This window comes from Tasmannia lanceolata, unplaced genomic scaffold (assembly GCF_043159265.1).
Source record: "Tasmannia lanceolata isolate RefF3 unplaced genomic scaffold, GAP_Taslan_0.1 ptg000019l, whole genome shotgun sequence".
Classification (NCBI taxonomy): domain Eukaryota; kingdom Viridiplantae; phylum Streptophyta; class Magnoliopsida; order Canellales; family Winteraceae; genus Tasmannia; species Tasmannia lanceolata.
Window position 1 is genome coordinate 16,423,670 of NW_027518696.1, and position 25,673 is coordinate 16,449,342.

At 37.5% G+C, this 25,673-nt stretch overlaps 1 protein-coding gene across 1 annotated transcript; it reads left to right on the plus strand.

The window, feature by feature from the left end:
* Window positions 1–4,289: 4,289 nt before the first annotated feature.
* Window positions 4,290–25,640, plus strand: LOC143852787 (RNA-binding protein Y14A-like). The gene is made up of 4 exons (XM_077362388.1): window positions 4,290–4,652; window positions 10,723–10,859; window positions 24,855–25,000; window positions 25,203–25,640. The coding sequence occupies exons 1-4, from the start codon at window positions 4,370–4,372 to the stop codon at window positions 25,246–25,248; spliced, it is 612 nt and encodes a 203-aa protein (XP_077218503.1). The 5' UTR covers window positions 4,290–4,369; the 3' UTR covers window positions 25,249–25,640.
* The last annotated feature ends 33 nt before the right edge of the window (window positions 25,641–25,673 follow it).

Here is a 25,673-nt window from a genome sequence, read left to right on the forward strand (position 1 = left end):
GTTTAGTTCCTTTCTTTTTCCTTACCCTACCCTGCAAAAATAAGCAAGGAGGAAGCAAATTATAGGAAATATGTGGGATATGGTTTACATGGAAATTGATAGAAGAAAAAGGAAGATATTTACATTCAGAGAAATCCCTCTCTGAAAATTAGATATTTCCAAATAGAAACCCCACGATGGAAGTCCATATATGGAAACCGAGAAGGGAACCAAAATAAGAACAGAAATATGAACTGAGATAAGAACAGAAATCTAGCAAGCATATATCTAATATCTTGTTCATTGAATTCAAATATGAACTGAAAATAACAACTGAATTAAAAACATAAATCCAGTAAGCATATCTCTAGTTCATGGCATTCAAATAAGAATAACGCAAATTAACACACTAAAACACAGTTACCTGATATTTAGGAGATTGAGAAAGTTTTTTCCTGAGAGAGAGAGGGGGGGAGAGAGAGAGTCCTCCACGAAGTGATCTCGCGTTTCTGTTTCGGGTGGGAAACATATGTAGATTGTTTCTTTTATGCTCTGTTTGGTTGCTTGTTTTGGGGGGATTGTAGGAGTTTCAAATGCATGAGATCTCCCAGAGATCTCCCCAAAGCATGTTTGGTTGTCCTTTACACCTTTGACCACTAGACAACTTCTAGACATCATTATTGGTTTTTATCCTAGGTGGCGCCTACGTGGCGGAGATGTTCCCTCCATAATCTTCTCCCTTTTTTTCACCAAAATGGAGAAATTTGTTGGGGGAATTAGGAGAAATTCTTGTCTTATTCTTTTTCTCTCTTACTTTTCTCTCTCTTCCACCTATATTTGGAAAGAGTTTGGATTTTCCTCCAAGGGCATGCTTGGGTACCTTCGATCACTTTGACGGCATGGATTGAGTCGGATTCAATCCATAGGTTGCAGATGCTGAGATTCTCTGCTAGATTTAGACCGTGAAGGATGGCTTCGATCTCCAGGTGATGAATAGCTTCAGGGGGGACGATTTCCGAGAACGGGCCAATGGGACAGCTGAGATGGTCTCTAATAAGGCCACCAACAGAACCAAAATTGTCCATGAGGGATGCATCAGTATTAAGTTTATTGTGGCTGAGGTCGGTGGGGGGGGGGTCCATCGATAGAATTTTGAGGTTTTGGATTGCTGGAAAACAAGGAGTGACAAATTTACAGCAATTTTAGAGCTGGCCTCGGTGGGAGAGTCTGAAAGCCTAAGGAACAGAATTTTTGTGCAAGAGGTAGAGAGAATTCGCTTGAGGAGATCCTGCTTGTGAGTACATTTTTCATTATGGATTCTAGCGTTCCTCTCACACCAAATGTGATAGATAGAGGACGCAAATTTAGTGCGTAGTTGAGTTGGAATGGGAGGGGAAAAAGCAGGCTAAGCAGCTACGAGAGAAAATCTCCCAATTTTGATTGATATTCCAAAACTTTCTCCCTCTATCAAATGGATTTATGGTAGAAGGTTTCCAATAATTTATGGATTTTGTTGCCACATCCCGTACAAAATCGAACAGTTTGCCGCCCTTCACGATTAATTTGTATCCCCCACAGAATCTAATCTCATGCTATTAATATGGTTTACCATTTTGATAACCTGCAAAATCTAATTTCATGCCATAAATATGGTAATGACCGCTTTTAATTTGACCTTCCCTATTAGGATCCCCCACCAAAAAATCTAATTTAATGCTATTAATATCATTTTCCAATCTGCTCCTATAATGTCGATTTTACATACTAAATTAGTTTTAAGGGTATCCAAGATACCAATGAACTAGTTCATTTGAATATTTAATTTTGGGATGATTGCCTAAATCCTCTACCCCAAAAAAAACTGGTAACTTCCTTGAAACCTCCCATTTTTAATTTTGATTTCACACCAGCTAAATCTGGGTTCAAATTTTATGGGCAACTTCTAATTTGAGGGGAGGAAATCCAATTTGGCGGGCCACCAAAATCAATTTCCCCCTAAATTAGATTCTCTCTCATACTACGGGTTTCTCTCTCATTAGGGGTTCTAATTTGAGTGGAGGAAATGAGATTTGGCAAGCCACCAAAATCAAAGTGGAGGAAATGAGATTTACCATAATTACACGCCACTTACCCACTATTTAAAATTGTTAAAAAAATGCAAATATTTGGTGAAATTGTCAATTAAGGGCACCTTTTGAAAAATTGTAAAAAAGGGGTTGTCATATACTTTTAGAGAGCTTTTAGGACAAGAATACCCTCCTTCCTTTTCCCTCTACCTTTTAGCTCTAATCCCCATGCACTTTTCACCCACACTGTTCACCTTTTCCCTTCTTCTTCCCCAAGCCATCCCAAACATGAGAAACTCCATTGAAGCTTCACATTGCCATATGTTCTAAACTCCATTGCCATTGCCTTTTGAAAAACAAAACTCCATTGGTTCTCTTTAGTTTGCTTTGAGTGCTCCGATAGGTCCATTCTCCTCCACTTGCTTAGGTTTTACATGTTATTTCATGTTTTATGTTTTTTGTGATTTAGTTTATTTTCATCATCTTTACAGTGGTGTCTTTGTTTAGTTATATGTATGTTTTGACCTCTCTCTCTCTCTCTCTCAAGAGTTCAATGGTTCAATGGTTGTAAACATTATCAAAGATAGAGTACTCCATTTAGACACTTAGAACAACTGATTTATACAGTTGGAACCATTATGTAGACCTTGGAACCACAATTTACTGGTTCTGATTGATTAAATAGTGGTTCTAAGAGTGTAAATTATGGTTCTAAGAGTGTAAATAGGGGTTCATACATTGTAAAAGTGAGCATGAGTGTATTAATAGTGGTTTAGGTACTCATAATCAGTATGTATACAATCGAAACCATTATGTAGACCTCGGAACCACAATTTAGTGGTTTCAAAGGTAGCAAAAGTGATCATGAGTGTATTAATAGTGGTTTAGATACTCATAATCAGTATGTATACAATCAGAACCATTATGTAGGCCTCAGAACTACAATTTAGTGGTTTCAATTGATTAAATAGTGGTTCCAAGAGTGTAAATAGGGGTTCATACATTGTAAAAGTGATCATGAGTGTATTATTAGTGGTTTAGGTACTCATAATCAGTATGTATACAATCGGAACCATTATGTAGGTTTCAGAACCACAATTTAGTGGTTTTGAAGGTTGTAAAAGTGATCATGAGTGTATTAATATTGGCTTAGGTACTCATAATAAGTATGTATACAATCAGAACCATTATGTAGACCTCAGAACCATAGTCCATTAATCCAATCGGACCGAAATTGATACACATAGTACCTTAGGGTGCTCGTAATATCCCATCAACATTTGGGAGTGTTTCCCAAACCCTGGGGACAAAATTCAAAGCCCTTTTATCGTGGAAACATAGAGAACAACAACATACTGATCTTGGATTGTTCTGAAAATTATACCCTTGCGTTCGAAACGCCGAAAAACTTTAGGGTATAGTTCAGAACTTTTTCTGCTTATGATCCTAAACCCAAGATCTTTTCTTAATCTATTCTTTTATTATTATATACCTTGTTTTGTCCGTAACGCACTATGTATTATTTGATAATCAGAAAAAGGTAGTGTATAGTTGAAAACTTTTCCCGAATCTCGGATTTAAGGGCCCAAAATTATGTTTGAAAAGAATCCAAAAAAAGAACAAAATACAAAAACCATCACCATGATTGGCGCGTCATGGCGACACGCCTATGTGACTCCAAGTCGATAACGCACCTCCCTTTTATTATTTATTTATGAAAAAATTATTAAAAAAAGTTGGAGGTGAGAGGGCATTGGGATTAGAGCCCTAAAAGGAGGGGGGAAAGCAAGAAGGGTATTCTTGCCCTAAGGGAGCTTAAAAAGTACCTGAGAGCTCATCTTTCATGATTTCAAAAACTCTACTCTTGATTCATAATTTCAGCAAAAGTTTGCATTTTTTTAAATAATTTTCCATAGTTTTTATATGGTGTAAGCCCATACATGTTTCAAAAAATACTGTACGGCCAACACCCCTAGATGATCTAAATCGTCCATTTGATGGGCCGCAATGTAAACAGGTCATGCCCGAAAAATTATTTCCATAGGATTATCCTTACCTTCCGATCTATAGAAGTTTCTATAATGTGCAGTTGGAGGGATCATCCTATGGAAACAAATTGACGGTTTGGATCATCCCATAGAAACAATTTTTTGGGCACGACCCCATCAAATGGACGGTTTAGATCATTGTAGGACATACAGCACTTTTTTCCGGGCTTGAACCGTATAAAAACTCGATAAAACCCTCTTCTTCTCAATCTCCTCTCTGATTGCCTCTTCTCAAACCAAAGTAAAGAGAAAAGAAGAGAAAAGAAAAGAGAAAGAATGGCGAACGAGGTAGAAGCCGTGGATTTTGAACCGGAGGATGACGATCTGATGGACGAGGAGGGAGCAATGGAGGTGGAAGCAACACCACTAGTTCCTCGTCTCCCAAAACTAAAATCCACCATTACAGGAGGCTCTACCTCCACTTTCCCTGACTTTTCCGCTCCCAAGAAAACCAAAGGGAGGGGTTTCCGTGAAGAAACCGAAGCCGAACGCAATAATCGATTCGCCGGAAAGGAATTCGATTCCCTGGATTCTGATGGCGGTCCCGGTCCCCAACGATGTCAGTTTTCTACATCTCTCTCTCTCTCTCTCTCTCTCTCTGTATATTTCTTGTTGTTAATTTTGGTTTTGTTTCTAGTGTTATTGAATCCTTTTTTTTTCAAGACCATGGCAACTTGGGTTTTCTGTTTCTCTTTTTGGGTTTTTTAATTTTTAGGGTTTTAGGGTTTTTAGGGTTTTGGGTTTCTTAGCACCGCCTTAAGATGGTTTGGGCATATCCATCGCAGGCCTTTGTATGCTCCAGTGAGAAGAAGTGACTCGTGCCAAGTTGATGGAGTAAAAAGAGGAAAGACTTGAGGGCTAGGAACATGACAAAGAACATTAACTTGGATAGGAGAGAATGGAAGAAAATTATCCATCTAGATGAACCCAAGTAGTGTCAGGATTAGAGCAGGGTATATCCTTTCACCTTCTTCATGAAAATTTTCTAAAGGTTTCATTAGCCGACCCCAACTAGTTTGGGACAATGGCTTGGTTGAGTTGAGTTGAGGGTTTTGGGTTTCTTCCAAACTTGCTTTTTTCTCTTATGTTAGGGTTTTTAGCTTTTCATGGATTTAGAGATGGGGAGTTTTCTTCATCTTATTACTGGCTTCTCTTAGTTTTGATGAAAACCATGGGTATGAGATATCTGTTTCAATACACACACACGCGCGCACTCATTCACTCTCTCACTCTCCCTCTTGAAAGCTAGTTTGTTTTGCGTTTTTGGAACTATGCCTCGGTATTGGAAGTTGGAACCTTCCTATTCTTGTGCCATTTTTAGGATATAAGAGATTTTGACCTTTGAAGTTGATAAGATTGATCAATCTTTGTTGGGTTTTTTTTATTTAATGTTTGGAAGCTGAGTTTCTGTTTATATTTGTAGATTTTGAATGTATCGAAACAGAAATCTTTGTAGCAATTCATTCTTGTTTGTCAAACTCAAAACAGCATTTAGATACTGAAATCTTCTTTACCAGGCCATATCTACTTGGAAAATTCAAAGCTAGAACCACCACCAAGCCTTGCGCACCTGTGGTTGAAATTTTGGCAACCTAAAACTTGGCAAATCAGTTCAACTTTCTCTAAATTATAGATCCAGTTTTAGTTCTGAATATAGTAGAACCAAAGGTAAAAGCCATCAAATTTGTAAAAGCTCGATGTATTTTCATGGCTTGATCTAGTTTTTATAGTCTGAAACTCTAGCTATGTCCATTGCTAGGCTTACCGGAAATGAATGCTTTTCGGCTTCTACCTAAGCTTTATTGGTTTTAAGATCTGGTTAACTTGGATTTCATAATTTCTATATAGTCATAGTTACCGCAAACTTCCTAGTTGGATGGGAAGCTCGCTTCCCTGGAAACACTCCTCAGAAGCTAGGTTCTTTTCACTTCCCAGGCGCTTCCTACTCGTTTCCTCTTAACTAAGAGTACGCTTCCTATGTAGGTGATTATTTCTTCCTGAAAGAATATTTTTCTCTTTTGATAGTGCCGAAGGAGTATTTAAAAAAGAGTGTATTTTTTTAATGGTAAAAAATTCAATAAAGAGACCGAGATGGTAAAAAAACAGAGAGAATTATAAAGAGAAAATTATAGAAAAAGAGAAACACAAGCTATTTACAACAAAGAGAGGCAGCCACAAAAAGTCAAGGAGGAAGAAAGTCATATTGCTCGAGAGACTCCAAATGAACCCCACTCTTAGCTAGCTTGTTTGCCACTCCATTTGCCGATCTCCTAACGTGGCGATATGAGAAACAAGAGATACCAACACTGTCATTTATCTCATTTAAGAAATCTGCGCCAAGGAAAAAGATGAGAGCCGGACAACCAACAAATAACATTGAGGGAATCGCCTTCCACCACCATACGACTTAGATCAGCCCCCACCAAAAATTTGATAGCATGGTGGACCACCCGAACCTCCACATCACTAGAGTCGGCAACTCCAATAGGGCCTACGAAAGCCCACCTCATCACTCCTTCCTCATTCTAAGAACGCCCCCAATGTCAGCAGGGCCCTGGTTGCCAAGACTAGATCCGTCAAAATTAAGCTTGAGAGATCATCGCTGTGGAGGCTTCCAAACTTGAACAATAGGGATTTTATTTTCAAAACTATAGCACACTTCTCGCCATCCATTCCTTAAATCAAAGGCTCAGACAAAATTGAAGCTAGGAAGGGATTTTGCCCAAAAGACCGTTAGAGCCAAAACCTCGAATGATAAGTAGGGAACACTTTTCGCAAGACCCTTAAAAGTTATTGCGTTCCTTTCTTTCCACAACACCCAAATCACCGATTGGAAAGAAATATTCCTTAAGATCTTGCCTTTTTTTTCAGCAAAAATCTTCCTTGGAACTGTTCAATTCTATTCACCACACTCATAGGGCACTTGAAAAGGAAAGTTGGTAGATCGGACTACTTTAATGAGTGTCACTCGACCACCTTTGGATACCAAGTTTCTCTTCCAAGTATACAACCTTTTTTCCACTTTGTCAACAATATGATCCCAACTAACTTTCTTGGCTCTCCCCACCCCTAGGGGGTCACCGAGATATGTAGTTGGTAAAGTGTCAATCTTGCACCCGAAAATCCCAGACAGGAGCTGAATAGTATCAAGATCTAGATGAATACCTCTAGACCTGTGAAAATTAGACCTCTGACCCGTTATAACTTCGTAACACCTGAGGATTGCTTTCAGATTCAAAACCTAGACCACATCCGGGAGAGAGAGAGAGGGGGGAGGGGGGGGGGGGGGGTGGGCTAAACAACAACGTATCATCAGTGAACTAAAGGTGCGATACCACAATCTCATCCAAGCCAATTTTGAAACCCTCAATCTATCCAGTCGATCTCCCTTTTTCCACTAGACGGCTAAGGGTTTCAGGAATGACGACAAAAAGAAAAAGAAAATGGGATAGGGGATCTCCTTGCCACAACCCCCTGGATGACTTGAAAAAGCCCTTTGGAATGCCGTTGATTATGACAGAGAATCAGACTAGCGAAATGCAATTGTTGATCCACATCCTCCATTTTGGTCCAAAGCCCATTCTGTTTAACAAGTAGTCCAAGCACATCCACTCTACTCTGTCATATGCTTTCTCCATATCTAGTTTACAAATTAGACCTCGGCTTCCAGTTTTCTAATAAAAATCCACCACCTCATTGGTAATAAGAGAAAAATCCATTAGTTGTCTTTCATAGACAAAGGAACTTTGGCTATCAGATATAAGCAGTGGAAGGAGAAGTTTCAGACGTTCGGCTAGGACCTTCGCAAGGACTTTATAAAGGTACCCCACCAAACTAATGGGGCAGAAATCCGACATCAAAGAGGCTCCTTCTACTTTGGGTATCAGTGCAATGAAGGTGGCTCCAGTCGCTTTGTTCAATTTCATCCCATCATAGAAATCCCTTATGTTCCGTTTGGTTGCCAGTAAAATTTTTATCCTAGGGAGTTTTTAATCCAAACAGTGAAGTCAACGGGATTTGCTAGGTTTTTTTTTCCTACAATTCCTAAAATTCCCACCAAAATTTAGGGGTGTCATTACCAAATATGGGAAGGGAGAAGAGAGAGAAAGAGAGGACATCATTCCCTAGGAAAGAAAAATAGGGGATAAAGAGTCCATGTCACCACAGAAGCAATCATTACAAGAGTGGGATTAAAAAAATTCTAGTGCTAAAAGGCAACCAAACATGGGATGGGACAAGAATTTTACTAAAACCTTCCTAGGACAAATTTTACTGGCAACCAAACGGAGCATTAAAAATGTAATCAATCCTCTTTCACATACTACCAACAACATTGGAAGAAAGCAAGGCAGAATCCATCGGGGCCCGGGGCTCTATCTCTGCCCAATACAAAACTCCCTTTTTCAATCTCTTCTTCTGTGAAAGGTCTCTCCAATCTTTTACTCTCGTCATCTTCAAGAGACATAAACTCCACGTCCTTAGGGATAGGTCGAGTGATACACTCCGATGAGAAAAGTCTATCATAGAAGTCCACCATTTCTTTCACAATCAACTCCTTATTTTCTGTTTTCTTCCCATTCACCACCAAACTCTCAATTCTATTTCTCCGCCTTCTCGCAGTAGCAATCCCATAAAATACGTGGTATTTCTATCCCTAGCTTCCAGCCATTTTGCTCTCGACTTCTGCCGTCTTCAACCCTCCTCAATCTCCTCCCTCATAGCCAGGCCCGCCTCTTCAGCTTGGCTAATTTCTTTTACTCTGGACAACCGCGACAACTTTCTCTCGGCCGCTGCCTTCTCTTCTTCCTTTTTCCACAGTTTTAGTTTTTGTTTAATGATACGGAGCTTAGAGCCAATAACAACATCAGCCAGCTCGTCTACTCACCAACCTCCCAGCATCTCCTCCATTTTCAGAATCTCCAACAAAGAAATATCAATTCTAAAGGGGACGGGGCCCCAAGATTCAAGTCTATGGTCCAGTAAAAGAGGGCAATGGTCCGATACATAATATGTGATGGCTTTTTTAGTAGACTCAGGGTAAAGATCAAGCCAAGAGTGGCTCAAGAGGAACTGATATATTCTACTATGACTAACATGTCTTTCCCATGTCTATGCATCATGAAACCTAGACTATTAATATTGGATACCTCCACTACCTTTGGTGTGCCTGTGCATCTTGAGCCTTAGATGATCAACATTGTATCTGTGTCTGGAACCCACCTATACATTAGATCTTAGTCATCTATGTTATTTCATTTCATCCAGAGTTCTTGAACGAAACCTAACCATCCCCCGGTGTTTTGTCCTATTTCATCCTAAACAAGGTGAAATGCCCTTTCGGCCGAAACACTTACTTTTTACCTCTCTCTCTCTCTCTCTCTCTCTCTCTCTCTCTTTTAGAATTAAGATTTGCATTTAAACAGGGAATACCCCCCCATTTGGATTTATTAAAAATAGTTTCAAGACCCAATTCTAAAAGGATAAAAAAGTCAACTTTCCAGATCTAGTACAAAATTCGACTTTTTTCAGTCATTTTGGGCTGGTTCAAAATCTCAACTTCCAAATGATGGGGTATTTTTTCCAATTTTAAAAATTCAGAAATTCTATCATTTCCAAACATTATTAAATCCCAAAAGTCCGGTAAAAAAATATCATATTTTAGTCTATAATTTTTTTTCATCTAATTAGGCATTGATCACCACAAAAATTTCAGCTGATATTGATTTTCTGTTAAGTAAATATGGGATCTTTACAATCTTGATGTTATGATGGATTGGGTTACATAGGATGTCCTTGTTGTTTCAATTTTTAGCAATTTTTTTTAAATGGTAATTTTTAGCAATTTATGTTTTTTTTTTTTAAATTTCACTATTAAAAAAACTTCTCCGGTGGTAGCGTCTTTTCTAAAACGAAATGCTGAAACTGCCAAAATGTTCCGTTCCACTTACCAAAAAGAAACAGCTAATGAAACGGAATCGATAACTAAGCAGTAGAGCAATATGTTGTCTGTTGTCTTATTTTCAATAAATTGGAGAAGTTAGTTATGCGTAACTGTCTGTCAAATTCCACATTTTTTATTATGATTAACTGTACAAACCATGGCTTATATTCTATTGTTTCCTCAGTTGACTGCATGGTTTTAAATTTCGGATTTCGGCCGGGACCGACACCAAAATTTCCACAAAAAATTTAAGATTTTCACCGAAAATACTGGAAATTTCGGTTTCGGTTGTGGCCGAAGCCGGCACCGAAACCGAGATTTAAAACCTTGGTTGACTGATGTGCTCACACACACTGTTCTGATTTTTTGGTTGACTGATACTTGTTTTTCTACTATCAAACCATCATGCAAATTTCCAGATTTTCCTGGCAAATGTCAGTGGGAAATAGTTACCATGCTACAGTTTGTTTGTCATATGTCTTGTACATTTACCGCTTTTTTATATGTTCATTATTCAAGTTACTGCGTACTTTCCTCCTTTTTATAATGTTCACACTTATTGACTAGCGTGAGTGTTTTTGAGTGTTATGATTCTGCAGCTTCAAACTAACACTTTTGAGGGACATATTACTTAACAGAGCTTTAATATGATCTGCGAAATGACTTTATTGTTTGTTAATTCATACAGCCATTGAGGGATGGATTGTGTTGGTTACTGGAGTGCACGAAGAGGCACAAGATGAGGATCTCCAAACCGCTTTCGGTGAGTTTGGGGAGGTTAAGAATTTGCATCTAAATCTTGATCGACGCACGGGATTCGTCAAGGTAAGGGCACCACTACGATTTGATAAACTAATATTTTTTCTCCTATTTCTTTGTTTCCAGTTTGTTTATGTGTGGGAAATGATTGCCTGCTTTCTTTGATATTCAAGGCGGAGGGTGATAATACTATGTATTCTGATGTTTAGCTGTAGATATAGATGCATTTGTTAGGCACCTTCCGACTTAACAATATAGTAAAGAAAGATAACATGCATGTCAGATTTGATAATGGAGTGAAAAATTGCAGCCTTTTGCCATTACCATTCTAAATGAAATTTCATCTGCTATTTTTTTCCCCTGGTGACACTCGTGCTATTATTTTCCTTTTCCTTCATAAAATACTGTGGAGCCATTTCTGTGTTGCATGCGGTTTATGGGCGATTGCATGCATCCGTAGGGATTAGTCCCGCCCTAAAATGGGGTGGGGATACCCTATGTAAACAAAAACTTTATTAAAGAAAGATAATTACAAGAGGGGCATAGATTGCCCAATACATGAATCTAGAGAACTAGCTGCTTCCCTAGCTATACGTATGAACATTTATATGTATGCATATATCATAATTTGATGCTGTATTATTAATGGGAACAAAGTACCAGAGGGCAGTGATTGCTGAACTCCCTAGTCTGGATGGCTAGCCTTTCGCGAGCTAAAGCATTTACTACCACATTTCTCTCATACTCTATCCATGATTTAAAATTTCGGTTTCGGTAACCGTTTCGGACCCCACCGAAAACCGAAATTTCGGACCGAAATGATCGAAATTACCGAAATTTGGTAAATGGCGAAAAATGAAATTTCGGAAAATTTCAGTTTCGTTAATTTCGGATTTTGGTCGAAATTTAAAACCATGACTCTATCAAAGTAGGGATGATAATTACAATAGGATTCGGTTCTAGCAAGGGGTTTCAAGCCCATAAGCTTGGTGTACAATCTATCGGAGGTGGTCTCCACAGGTCCGACTCTGTTCCATCAGAATCGGGGGAGGGTTCTTCATTCCATTATTTTGCCTTTTCAAGGAACCTAAGGTTTCATGTTTCGGTTTATGCTTGCGTTTTGGTCGTGACAGAAATTAAAACATGCTGGTTTCGAATGGAAATTTTGGTAGAAATCATGTAAAATCATAGAAATGTATGTGAACACATGCAGATGATGGACATTAAAGAAGAAACTTCAGTGAGTGTTAGAATAATCCCTAATACACTAAAGAACCACCATGCAAGTGAAAAACCACAAATAATGGTTTAACAACATCAATCACCCAGTGACATAGGATGTCGTGCATCTCTATTAATTTAATGCATACCACATTTTACCTATCATTCATATAAATATTTCTACAAAATACAAACACCAGATTTCACTCGTAATTTATATAAATATAATTATGTAACAAATGCTGGCATAATATACTGGTTTTGCTATGCATTTTAGTTTCGATATGCAGTTTGGTGGGGATGGAAACTGAAACATTTTGTTTTTGTTTCGTGTCGGTTTCAGTGGAAATTTAAAACCATGAAGTGCCTTCATTGAAGGAACATATATCATCCATCGATGATGTGCTCATTGCTCATGAATGCATCAATTCATTAACCCATAGAAACGAAATGAGTATTATCTGAAAAGTTGACCTTGAGAAAACATATTATCACTTGAAATTCTTGGAGCATCCAATGAGTAGAATGGGTTTTGGCCAATTATGGAGAAAATGGATTTTTGCATTATATCCTCTGGACATTTCAGATCCTTATCAATGATATCTGGCTGAGCTTTTCTACAGTAATAGAGGCATTTGACGAAGTGAGCACCCATCCCATTTTTGTTTATCATTGTGGGGATAAAGCCTTAATTCAAATGATTATCTGGGGAAGACTCACGGTCTTTTCAAAAAGGGCGGTAGTTGACATTTGTATTCACACAGTATCCCATCTTTCAGTATGTTGCTGATGTGATTATATATTAGAGATAGCGAAGAGGATTTGCAGAATACTCTTGTTGTGCTTAGATGGTTTAAAGCTTCTTTGGTCATCAAAATTAATCTAAGAGCTCTTTGGGGAGGATTAATGTCGAGGAAAGTGGATTTGAGGAATTGAGTAATGGTTTTGGCTGCCAGCATGATGGTCTCCCTGTCCCTGACCTTGGTCTCCCTTTTGGAGTGTGTATTTTGTAAAAAAGATCATGTGCTACAGTGATAGAGAATGGAGAAGAAGCTCACGTCTTGAAAGAAAAGATACTTCTTTTTTTGTGGTAGAATCAAACTTCATTAAATCCGCCCGTTCTAATATGTAAGTTTATTTCATGTCTGTATTAAGATCCCTATTTCAATTGCAATTGAAAATATCACAAAGATTTCTTGTGGGACGGCGACAAGGAGAATGAAAAATTCAAGCATCTTATTAATTGAAAGGAGGTTTAGAGATTGAAACATAAAGGAGGGCTAGAAATCAGAAACATCTTATGGAGAAATTTGGCATTGCTAGACAAATTGCTATGGGAATCAGGAGAAGAGAGCTATGCTAAATGGAGACTAATCATTAATTCCAACTATGGTTTAGAGGGTAATGCATGGGATGTTACATATCCTTGGAGTAGTATGGGTTTTGATGCTTGGAGGTCCATTTATGTTAAAAAAAGGGCAGCCCAGTGCACGAGGCTCCCGCCATTGCGGGGTCTGGGAGGGCTAGATGTACGCAGCCTTACCCCTGCTTGTTGCTTTGCAGAGAGGCTGTTTCCGTGACTCGAAACCATGACCACCAGATCACAATGGAGCAACCTTACCGTTGCGCCGAGGCTCGCCCTCTTCGAGGTACATTTATGTTGTATTGGAAAAATTAAAGAGGGCATAATCATATTCAGCGTTGATGAGGGTAATGAAATCAAATTCTGGGAGGATAGTTCGATGGACAATCTTCCTTTGTTGCTTCATTTCCCTAGATCGCAGGAGAAAAAATAACTCATGATCGACGTTTTGCAATCTCGCGGGGGTTTGAGTGTGGGAGAGGGGGAGGGGTGAGATATTGTATGGATTGAACAAGAATTGTACGACTTCAGGGTCGGCTGGACGGAGCAAGTGTGGGCCTAGCTCAATCTTCATTCACAAAAGCCAGAGTCCTGAAGCGGGGCACTCCGCAATGCGGAGAGCAAACAAAGGTGAGTTTGCTATTATGGACTGATGAAAAGCTGTAACGATCCGGCTTTCATTTGCCTTAGGTTGCTACGAAAAAAGACAAGAATACCACAGATTTTTTTAAACATCACAAGTTAAACGTAAGCGGAAGCGATATAAAATTTAACCTAATCAAGGCATTTCTATAAATCTTCATCTCAACAATTATAATAAACTTTGTTCCCAAACAATTTAATCAATACTCCAAACCATTAAATTTTAAATCCAACTAAAGATAGTCTTTAAACCAAATTCATCTAACTACTACTCTTGGTCATGACACACTATGTCATTCTGAAGACTCCGACACCAACTCTCCCATTCCCGCATTTGTTTCGTCAGATGTTTCTCGTTTGCAAATGCTCCTTCCTCAACATCTACATTCCCTATAGTGTAGGTGGGTTATAGTAAGGTAAAGGAAAGGCTCAAATATTAAAACTAACTAAACAACATGATATTTACCAAGCTATGTATTACAATGATGAAATAATAAAAAGCAATTGAAATTTTTTCACAATATTTAAAGCAACAATTAAAGATAATTATGAATTTAAATAAATGCAGTGCATGACATCAAACAGAATGCATCTCTCTTTCTCCAATGATCATGCGGCAATCCCAACATTCTTTTCTCATGTATAACGCTGATTTATAGTCTGGCCGGCGATTATTGACTGACTGTCAATGACCCCCATTCCCTAATGGAATGTGATCCACTTTAGGATTTCTACCATTCAAGAAAGAAAAAAACTTTTAAGTTTCCACCCAAATGCATCGCCTACCAGTTGTTGTACGCTCTGGGACTGGTCTGTTTTTGGCTTTTCGCACAAGGTTGGATCCAAGGGTTCTCTTTAGTCCTCCCTCCCATTTCCCAATCCTAAGTATGACACAATTTCCCGATAGCAATACTTTGCTCTTTTCTTACCAATTTAAGTGAAACCGCATGGCATACAACTTACTCATAATTAATCCTATCTTATTGAATATAAGAATCTAGAAAACAAATATTTTAAATAGATCTTCCATAAGCGGTGTAACAAATCTATAAATAACAAATATCATAGTAGTAACTAGGATGACAAACTTAAGTAATTTAAATCAACATTACTAATTAAGTCAATCATTACTTGCCTTAATTTTGCTACTGAACGAATTTAATGATTCTCGAAGTTAGGAGCGAATATTGTCTGCAACAATGTCACAAGAATGATCTAAGTTTTCATTATTAGTTTTATATGACACTCATAACTTTAGATCTTTTCATAAGTTGTTATCCTTAGGCTAGGTATTTTACCTTTTTTTAAAAAAAAAAAACTTTTACTAGCTTTAAACTCCTAACCTATTGTTATATACATAAAAATAAAACCCTTTTTACCATACTTACATATCTACAAAATCTGACAACTAAATCATCAAAATTTTCAAATAAGACGAACAAGCTCTGTGCAATTATCAAAATTGTTTTTCGTTGAAAATTAACGAAAATCTTTAAAAATCACAGAATTAAAAGATCTATTTATATAAAACAATCTATATAAAAATCAACCCCAAATCTTTAAAATTTTTGAATAAGACGAACTAATTTTGTGTCTTTATTGAAACGAACGAAAACTGAAAGTAGCATAAATAAGCCTCGAAAAATCTGAAAATCTGAAATTAAAAAATATAGTATATTAGATATTTTACTTCTGAAAATCAATATCTAACTCCTTAAAATTTCAAATAGGACAAAGGAATTAGTGCCGTTATAAAACATGAAACTCATTTAATCTGTTTTTTAAAATCTGAAATCTCAGCGTATATAAAATTCCCTTCGTATTTCTCATAAAGTTATAAAGTGTTAACCTTTAAATTTCTAAGAGGACGAACCGACTTTGTGAGATTATCAATTTTAGATTTTTGGGTCAGATCTACAGTTTTTTTATCCAGTATACTTTATTCCAAGTTATTTTCTATTAATTTTCATCCTAATTCCCTTAAATTTTAAGACAAGTTTAGCATGTGCGGTTGTCAATTTCATTTGTGCACCTACATGGGTACAAAACTGATCCTAGTTCTGAGTTTTTATCATTATTATTATTAAAAATATTGATTCTAGATCAATATCTATACTATTTGAAGAGATAAACACACAAAAGGACGTGTTTCGACACTTAAACAGCGAGTGCGAAGAACCTTAGATCTTTCTTTTCTTCTTCTCCTTCCCTTCTCTTTTTTCCTTTTCTTTCCCTCTGTCTTCTCTCTTTCTTTCTTTCTTTCTTCTTTCCTCTCTTTTTCTTTTCTCTTTCTTTCTCTTTTTTCTCTCTTGGCCGTACCTCTCTCTCTTAACGTGAATTTGAGGGAGAAGGACGGCCATATGTATATAGTGTGTGGTTTTCCACTTGGATATGATTATTTTCCACCAATCAAATCTTTCCCTAATTTTTTTTTCCCATTTTCTTTACTTTCATGAATATCTTAACTTTTATTTCTTTTCTTTCCTTAAATAAAAAAAATTATTAGGAAGCTTTTAGATTTTATCATTTTTAAATAAAATAACCTAAAAGTTGCTTAATGAGACAAAACTCGTAACTATGCCTAACCATAACAAAAAAAAATGTTATAACTTACTCAACTCACGTCCAAATCACTAAATCTTGGGTCCGTTGGGTATGTATTCGAAAAACTCTTCCATTGAGACCAAAATCAAGTCAAACGGACAGGATTTGATGCTCCAAAATTTAGCTACAATTAAAGTGACGAAAATAAAAGTTAAAATAGAATAATATTTTCCTCCTAGCTTTTCTCACGGTCATGTGTTGTCCCCTATTGGTCGAAATCTCTTATAGATTTTTTGTCATTTAAAGCTATTAATAAATCAAATTAAATATAAATGAAATACGGCCCATTGATTTCCATTTTGTTAAAGTATAAAAGATAAATTACGCCTTTCTCCAACAGCTAAACCTTTTGGAGAAGTTGGTAAGTTAACATGGTATCGGGTCTCGAGTTCAAACCTCCCGGATAGCAAAAATTCACATGCGATGGTCGGCTCAAAGTGGGGGACCACATGTGCCACATGTTTGCCAAGTGGGCCAAGGAGTGTTAAAATATAAAAGATAAATAACGCCTTTCTCCAACAGCTTAAGCTTTTGGAGAAGTTGGTAAGTTAACACATTCCATCCCCTAATTAGATAATTAAAGCATGATCGACGGTCGGATGATACAATCTTGCTTCCATTCGAGCCTAATCGAAGATCCAAGGGGCCCAATGGTTGATACGACGCTCCGAAAGGCTCCAATTTCAATTCCAATTCCAATTCCAATTCGTAAGACCATCGATTAAGAGGGATCTATAGAAAAGATTTTTTAACTATTAAATACTTAACGGACCCTTGTAAAGTTGGTTTTTACATTGTCCATATCATCTCATCTGACTCCGAGGACTCATGGAGTATGGAAGATCAACTGTCACTTCATTCGGAAGAGGAAGTCACTAGCGCAATGAGAAAGAAAACAAGGATCGAGCTTGTTGAAGGAGAGTATGCAGGCGATAATTTTTCGAGCACTGAAGGTACCTTTAATCTTGAAAGCTAAAAAATTATTGTAGTTGAAGTAGATAAGCTCTGATTTGACTCTTGTAAGGGTAGTAGAATCAAAATTAATGCATAGATGGGAATTTCGGAGACGAACTTCTTCTAAGGGGGTAGAATGTAAAGACCGACCCTACAAGGGTCCGTCAAGTATTTAATAGTTAATAAATCTTGTCTGTAGATTCCCTCTTGATCGATGGTCGCATGAATTAGAATTGAAATCGGAGCCTTTCAGAGCGTTTGATCAACCGGGCCCATTGGATCTTCGATCAAGCTCGGATGGAAGCAAGATTTATTATCTGAGGGTCGATCATGCCTTAATTATCTAATTAGCTGATGGAATGGAAATCAATGGACCGTATTTTATTTATGTTTAATTTAATTTATTATATAGCTTTAATTGACAACAAAATCTGAGAGATTTCGACCAATAGAGGACGAGATATGACCGTGATAAAACGTAGGAGGGAAATATTATTCTATTTTAACTATTATTTTCGACACTTTAATTGTAGCTAAATTTGGGGCATCAAATCTTGTTCGTTTGACTTGATTTTGGTCTCATTGGATGGGTTTTTCGAATACCTATCCAACAGACCTAAGATTTAGCGATTCGGACGTGATTTGAGTAAGTTATGACCATTTTTCTGTTAGAATTATGCATAGTTACGAGTTTTGTCTTATTAGGCAACTTTTAAGTTGTTTTATTTAAAAATAAATAAAATCTAAAAGCTTCGTAATAATTTATTATTTATTTAAGGAAAGAAAAGTACCATAAGAGCTGGGATATTCATGAAAGTAAAGCAAATAGGAAAGAAAAGATTAGAAAAATCTTTGATTGGTGGGAAAGAATCCCATCCAAGTGGAAAACCACACACTATATATACATATGAACGTGTTAAGAGAGAGGCACGACCAAGAGAAAGAAAAAGAGAGGAAAGAAGAAACAAAGAAAGAAAGAAAGAAAGAAAAGAGAGGGAAAGAAAAGGAGAAAAGAGGACAAAAGAAAGATCTAAGGTTCTTCGCAACTCCCGGGTAAGTGCCGAAACACGTCATTTTGTGTGTTTTTCTCTTCAAATAGTATAGATATTAATCAAGAATCAATATTTTTATAATAATAATGATAAAAATTCAAATCTGGGATCAGTTTTGTACCCATGTAGGTGTAAAAATGAAATTGATAACCACACATTGTAATCTTGTCGTATGTAAAATTTAGAGGAAAAAAATTAATAGAAAACAACTTCGAATAACATATACTTGCTGGAGAAACTGTAGATCTAACCCAAAAATCTGAAATTGATAATCGTACAAAATCGGTTCATCCTATTAGAAATTTTAAGTTGTTCATTTTAGAACTTTATGAGAAATACGAAGAGAATCTTATATACGTAGGGATTTCAAATTTAAAATAACAGATTTAATGAGTTTCATGTTTTGATAACGGCAATAAATTCCTTCGTCTTATTTGAAATTTTAAGGAGTTAGATATTGATTTTCAACAGTGAAATATCTAATTTACTATACTTTTTAATTTTCAGATTTTTCAGGGTTTTTTTTATGCTGATTTTCAGTTTTCGTTTGTTTTCATTAGAAACAAAATTAGTTCGTCTTATTAAATTTTTTAAAAATTTGGGGCTGATATTTGCCTAGATTGTTTTAAATAAATAGATCTTTGAATTCTGCGATTTTTAAAGATTTTTGCTGATTTTCAGCGAAAAACAGTTTTGATAATTGTGCAAAAGTGATTCGTCTAATTTGAAAATTTTGATGATTTTGTTGTCAAAATTTGTAGATATGTAAGTATGGTAAAAAGTTTTTATTTGTATTTATATAAAGAGTTTAAATTTGGTAAAGTTAAAAAAAGGGTAAAATACCTAGCCTAGAGATAACTTATGAAAATATCTAAAGTTAGAGGTGTCATATAAAACTAATAGTGAAAACTTAGATAATTTTTGTGGCCTTGTTGCAGGCAGTATTCTCTCCTACCTTCGAGTAATGGGTTACTCCTACAGCGCCTCCTTGTACAATGCTCAAGGCTCTAGGCTGAGTAGTAGGAGCAACTTTTAATTTTTTATGAGCCCAAACGATGAATTCAATGAGTTCTTGCCAATAACCACGGCCGCTGAATAGAAACATTAAACTAAAAGCCCAGACAAAATGAGCACCTAGGAAAAAAAGGCCATATACAGATAATGAAGAACCATAAGACTGAATTACCTGAGATGCCTGTGCCCATAAAAAATCCCGAAGCCACCCATTAATAGTAATGAAACTCCGTGCAAAGTTTCCTCATTCACTCCTAACTTCGAGGATCATTAAATTTGTTCGGTAGCAAAGTTGAGGCAAGTATTTGATTGATTTAATTAGTAAGGCTGATTTAAATTACTTGAGTTTGTCATCCTAGTTATTACCATGGTGTTTGTTATTTATAGATTTGTTACACTGCTTATGGGAGATCTATTTAAAATATTTGTTTTCTTATAGATTCTTGCATTCAATAAGATGGGGTTAATTATGAGTAAGTTGTATTCGATTTCATAAAAATATTTAAGATTTGGTAAGAAAAGAGAAAAGTATTGCTATCGGAAAATTATGTCATACTTAAAATTGGGAAATGGGAGGGAGGTCTAAGGAAAACCCTTGGATGCAACCTTGGGCGAAAATCCAAAAGCCGATCAGTCCGAGAGCGTACGATAGCTGGTAGACGATGCATTTGGGGGAATCTTAAAGGTGACCCGATAAAAAAATAAAAATAAAAAACTCTAGCTTTAGTTGGGTTTAAAATTTAATGGTTTGGAGTATTGATTATATTTTTTTGGAAACAAAGTTTATTTTAATTGTTGAGATGAAGATTTAATGCTTTGATTAGGTTAAATTTTTACATCGCTTCCGCTTACGTTTAACTTGTGGTGTTTAAAAAAAATTCTGTGGTATTCTTGTCTTTTTTCGTAGCGACCTAAGGCAAATGGAAGCCAGGTCGTTACAAAAGCTAGAACAAGATGGGTGGCTACTTGCAGTGGGACCACGGCACGGGAATATCAGGGGCAAATAGGGATGGACAACTCGAAGATAGCACCACTTGCAGAACTGCCTAGTTAGAATTCTGACCTGTTAAAGAAGAGGGTTCCCCGTTTATGTAGGTTAGCCATTAATCAAATGACTTGGATTGTCGACACTCCGAATGGGTTGCATTGGGGGTGCAATGGTCGTTTAGAGGATATTTCGAAGTGGATTTTTTATTTTTATTATTTTTGAGGTTGTAGAAAGAGTTGAGATGCTTGGGTGATGTGGGTTTGGTTTGGTTAACTAGATTATTTAACAATATTTGGAAGATTAAGAAGATGCCTGATGAGTGGAGGAAGAGTACATTAGTGCCTATTTATAAGAATAAATGGGATATTCAGAGTTGCACCAATTACTGGGGAATCAAGCTAATGAGTCACACTATGAAGCTTTGGGAGAGGGTAATTGACAATATACTAAGAAAAGAGACTAAGGTGTCGGAAAATCAGTTTGGCTTCATGCCCGGACGATCGACTATGCCTGATGAGTGGAGGAAGAATACATTAATACTTATTTATAAGAATAAAGGGGACAATCAGAGTTGCACCAATTAGCGGGGAATTAAGCTAATGAGTCACACCATGAAGCTTTGGGAGAGGTAATTGAGCATATACTAAGAAAAGAGACTAAGGTGTCGGAAAATCAGTTTGGCTTCATGCCCGAACAATCGACTATGGAAGCAATCTTGAGAAAACAAAAATGACCTTCATATGGTTTTCATTGATTTGGAGAAAGCGTATGATATGGTTCCTAGGAATGCTACGTGGTGGGTCCTTGAAAGGAAAAAAGTGCCTACTAAATATGTTAATGTGATTAAGGATATGTACGATGAAGCAGTAGCTAGTGTCAGAACCACGGATGGCACGTCTAGTGAGTTTCCAATTACAATAGGACTGCACCAAGGATTAGCTGTATGCCTTATCTTTTTACGCTGGTTATGGATGAGCTTACGGAGGGTATCCAGGATGAGGTGCTGTGGTGTACGTTATTTGTAGATGACATAGTATTAATTGACGAAACTAAAGCAGGAGTAAATGCTAGATTTGAGTTATGGAGAACTACTTTCGAATCCAAAGGTTTTATACTGAGTAGGACTAAGATAGAATACATGGAATGCAACTTTAGTAATGTAAGGAGGCGGGATGAGGTTGTAGTAAATATGACTGGACACGAGGTAGCTAAGAGGGATATCTTTCGCTATCTTGGTTCAATTCTACATAAGGAAGGAGATATTGAAGAGGATGTTAACCATAGAATAAGGACAGGTTGGTTGAAGTGGAAGCTTGCCTTAGGAGTTCTGTGCGACCATAAAATCACCAAGTTGAAGGGAAAGTATTATAAGACAGCTGTGAGGCCAGCCATGCTGTACGGCTTAGAATGTTGGGCCACCAAGAAGCAGCATGTGCATAAGATGAGTGTAGCAGAGATGCGAATGCTTAGATGGATGTGCGGCCACACAAGGTTAGATAGACTTAAAAATGAAGACATTCGTAAAAAGGTGGGGGCGGCACCAATTGAGGAGAAGGTGAGAGAGCACCACTTAAGATGGTTTGGACATATCCAACGTAGGCCTTTGGATGCTCCGGTGAGAAGAGGCGACTCGTGCCAAATTGATGGAGTAAAAAGAGGTAGGGGCAGACCGAAAACAACTTGGGTAGAAACAGTGAGGAAAGAATTGATAGCTAGGAACATAATAGAGAACCTGACCTTGGATAGGATAGAATGGAAGAAAATGATCCACGTAGAAGAACCCAACTAGAGCCAGGATTAGAGCCGGATAGATTCTTTTCACCTTCTTCATGAAATTTTTCTAAAGGATTCATTTAGCCGACCCCAACTAGTTTGGGACAAAGGCTTTGTTGAGTTGAGAAAGAGTTGAGATGAGATGTCTGTATTTCCCCTTGTATGGCAGATATGAATGTTGGATTTGGGACTCAAGTGGCTTTCCTTTTACGACTCGCTCTTTGTTTTTTCGCTAAATAATTTGTTGAGGTGATTCCCTTCTCCCTCATGCATTAGCTTGGGGTGTTCATCTTCCTTTCCTTTTCTGATTTCAAATGTATTTAATAGTTATGATATCCTGTAGAAGAAAAAGTCTAGAACTTCAAGTCGTTGTATCCATTGTAGAGAAAGCAAAAGATTCTACGAACCGTATCTTTATCCACTGCAAGTTGGCAGTTGGAGTTTAGGTTGAAAAGTTTTGGAGTGTTGTGGTCGTTCATGAGGTCCTTGTGAGGTCTAGTTAGAAGTTGACATGTTTGGTTCACTTGGTGAGAAGGGTAAGATCCTCTAGCACAATACTCCATTTGTTGTTTTGTGTGGTATTTGGAAAGAGTAATATTATGAATTGTGGCAAAATGAGTTCTCGTTTGGTAGTGGTGATTTCAAGAATCAAATTTCCGTTATCCTTTGGGTATTTCTTCCAAGGGTCATTAGGAAGGACTACTCTTTGGTTGATAGTTTAAAGCTTTTTGTGGCGCATCCAGGTAGGCACTTTTGGGTGGAAGGGGTTCCGTGACTGTGGTTGCTTGGACGTCTTCTAGGAGATCTAGGCCTTGAACAAAGATATAAGTTCCCCCACTTTCCGATGAAATGGCTAACAATCTTGCCAGTGCTGGGAGTAATAAGTAGTCTCTTATTGTTTTTAACGTGTTTAGCCTTGTTTTAAGTGTGGCTTTAGCCCGTCTCCTTTTCCCTTCATTCTTCTGTGGTGGAGGGCCATCTTCACTGGATTCATCCTCTTTGTCCTATATCTTCTATTAAAGTCATCTTTCTCAAAAAATGAGCTAGAGATCGCTAAATATTCTGATTGCCAATAACTAGCCCCTTTTTTGTAGACAATCTGTTGCATCATTTCTCTCACAGATAATATGGAGGATCCCATCACTACCTAGAGTGCGTACGTGGACTGCTATCCTTAGCAGGATCTTGACGGTTGATCATCTTCGAAGCAAGAAAGTTCTCATCGTTGATCATTGTGAACTTTGCTTAAATGGGGGAGAGATCGTTGACAACCTCTTCATCCATTGCAGTTTTGCAGTAACATTTGGAGTCACACTCTCGTGCGCTTCGGTATGGTGTTGGTCTTACTGACCCACATAGATGAGCACTTCGAAGGTTGAAACTTCGATCCCTTGCCTCTTAGAGGGGAAACGTTAAGGATGCCATGTTTCATGCCTGATGCTTGGGCTATTTGCAAAGAGAAATAACCTCATTTTCAAAAATAAATCTAATTTCTTTCATAAGACCTTCAAAAAAGCTCAAGCCTTGACATCTCTTTGGGCTGCTAATCTTAATTGTTTCAGAGGAGTTTCCTCCTATGCTTTGAGGCAGGTCTGGGGACTGATTTGCTATAGTTAGGAACACCCCCAACCAAACGATGGGTATTATACTTTAAACTGAACTTTGATGGGTCAAGCATTTGGAACCCTGGCCCAACAGGTGTGGGGAATCCTTCAAGATAATGCCGGTATAGTCAAATGGGCTTTCTCAGGGCCTGTTGGTCAGAAGGACTCAAACGAAGCGGACGTCTAAGCGATTTTGCAAGGAATTAGATTGGTTGTTTTCAAGGAGTTTGATAACGTTGTCATTGAAAGAGACTTGTTAAATATTATTTGCTCAATAAAAGAACCCCTTTTCCGTAGAGATTCGCAGATGCCATTGAAGAAATTCAAGAAAGCATTGATGGCCATAAGTTCGTTTCCAGCATGTGTGGAGGTCTGCCAACGGAGATCCTAACCGATTGTGTAGATCAGTGGTGTCTTGGCCTGTCTAGAATTTTTTGATTTCCTCATTAGGAACGATCACCGTTCCATTCTTTTCTTGTTTGTAGTGGTTCTCGTTGTTTCTTGTTTGCTTCTTGTACTTTGACCACATCGCTTCTTTTTAGCTTTTAATAAAAAAATTCTTACAGTTCAAAAAAAAAAAACTTTCTGCTTGTGGGAACCAAATGTTATGTTTCCTCTGAAAGAACCTCATATCAATAAAGCTTGAACGTACTTGTATTGTTACTATAGTTGAGTTGAGTTGAAGCTGTAAATACCGACCCGCTTTTATTATTGTCTTTTTGAATGTAAATCTTTTTCCCAAAACAATCGGAGTTGTTTTTTTATTTGTTTTGAATCATTGTGATTGGAAATTTCCTAAGTTAATTACTAAATGCAAATCAATGGTTGACATTTTTTGTGAACTAGGGTTATGCGCTGATTGAATATGAGAACTTCAAGGAGGCTCAGGCTGCAATATCAACGTTGAATGGAGCTGAGCTCCTCACTCAAACCATCTCAGTTGACTGGGCTTTCAGCAATGGACCCTTCAAGCGCAGGAACATGCGGAGGAGGTTTGTTAATTCTCCGAGTCTAATAGTATTTGATGTACTTGGGCAGATTACTGGCCCGAGCCGCATTATCATTTCAATTGTTGGTTAGAGATTGGGATTTTTTTTGGTTTTGTTGCAAGCTGGTTTTGGCAACTTGTTTTCCTGATTGAAATTTGAATAACTGTTCTTTAAAAATGCTTTGGTCTTTCTTTTCTGTTTGCAGATCGCCACGTGGGCATCGTTCGAGGAGTCCTAGGAGACGATTCTGAGGCTGCGCGTGACTTTGGGACTGAAAGGAGCAATTGGGTTTCTGATTGTGAGATTGGAAATTTACTTTCATTTTCTGAACTGCTTTGGTTGATTCGTCGGATCACCTGGTTTCCACTTTCTGCCGTGTTCTTTACATGGCTTATTTCCTCTGGTCTGCCATCTACTCATGCTGTATCCTTCTCTTCTGAGCTGTTTAAACTCTGCTGCGCCCTCCTTAGAATATATAGAACTCTACAAATGCTTGTATTGAGGTAAGTACTTTTACAGTGCACTAATCTCTGAGTTAATTAATTTAGTCAGCAGCATCGAAGTCTGTAAAACATAGACTTGGTTGTTTCATGTTTTGATGATTGGGTTTCCTGGTTGAGATATTACCTATTCTTCCTGCTCATTTTTTGGATCTTGTGCTTTTGTAAAGTGCTTT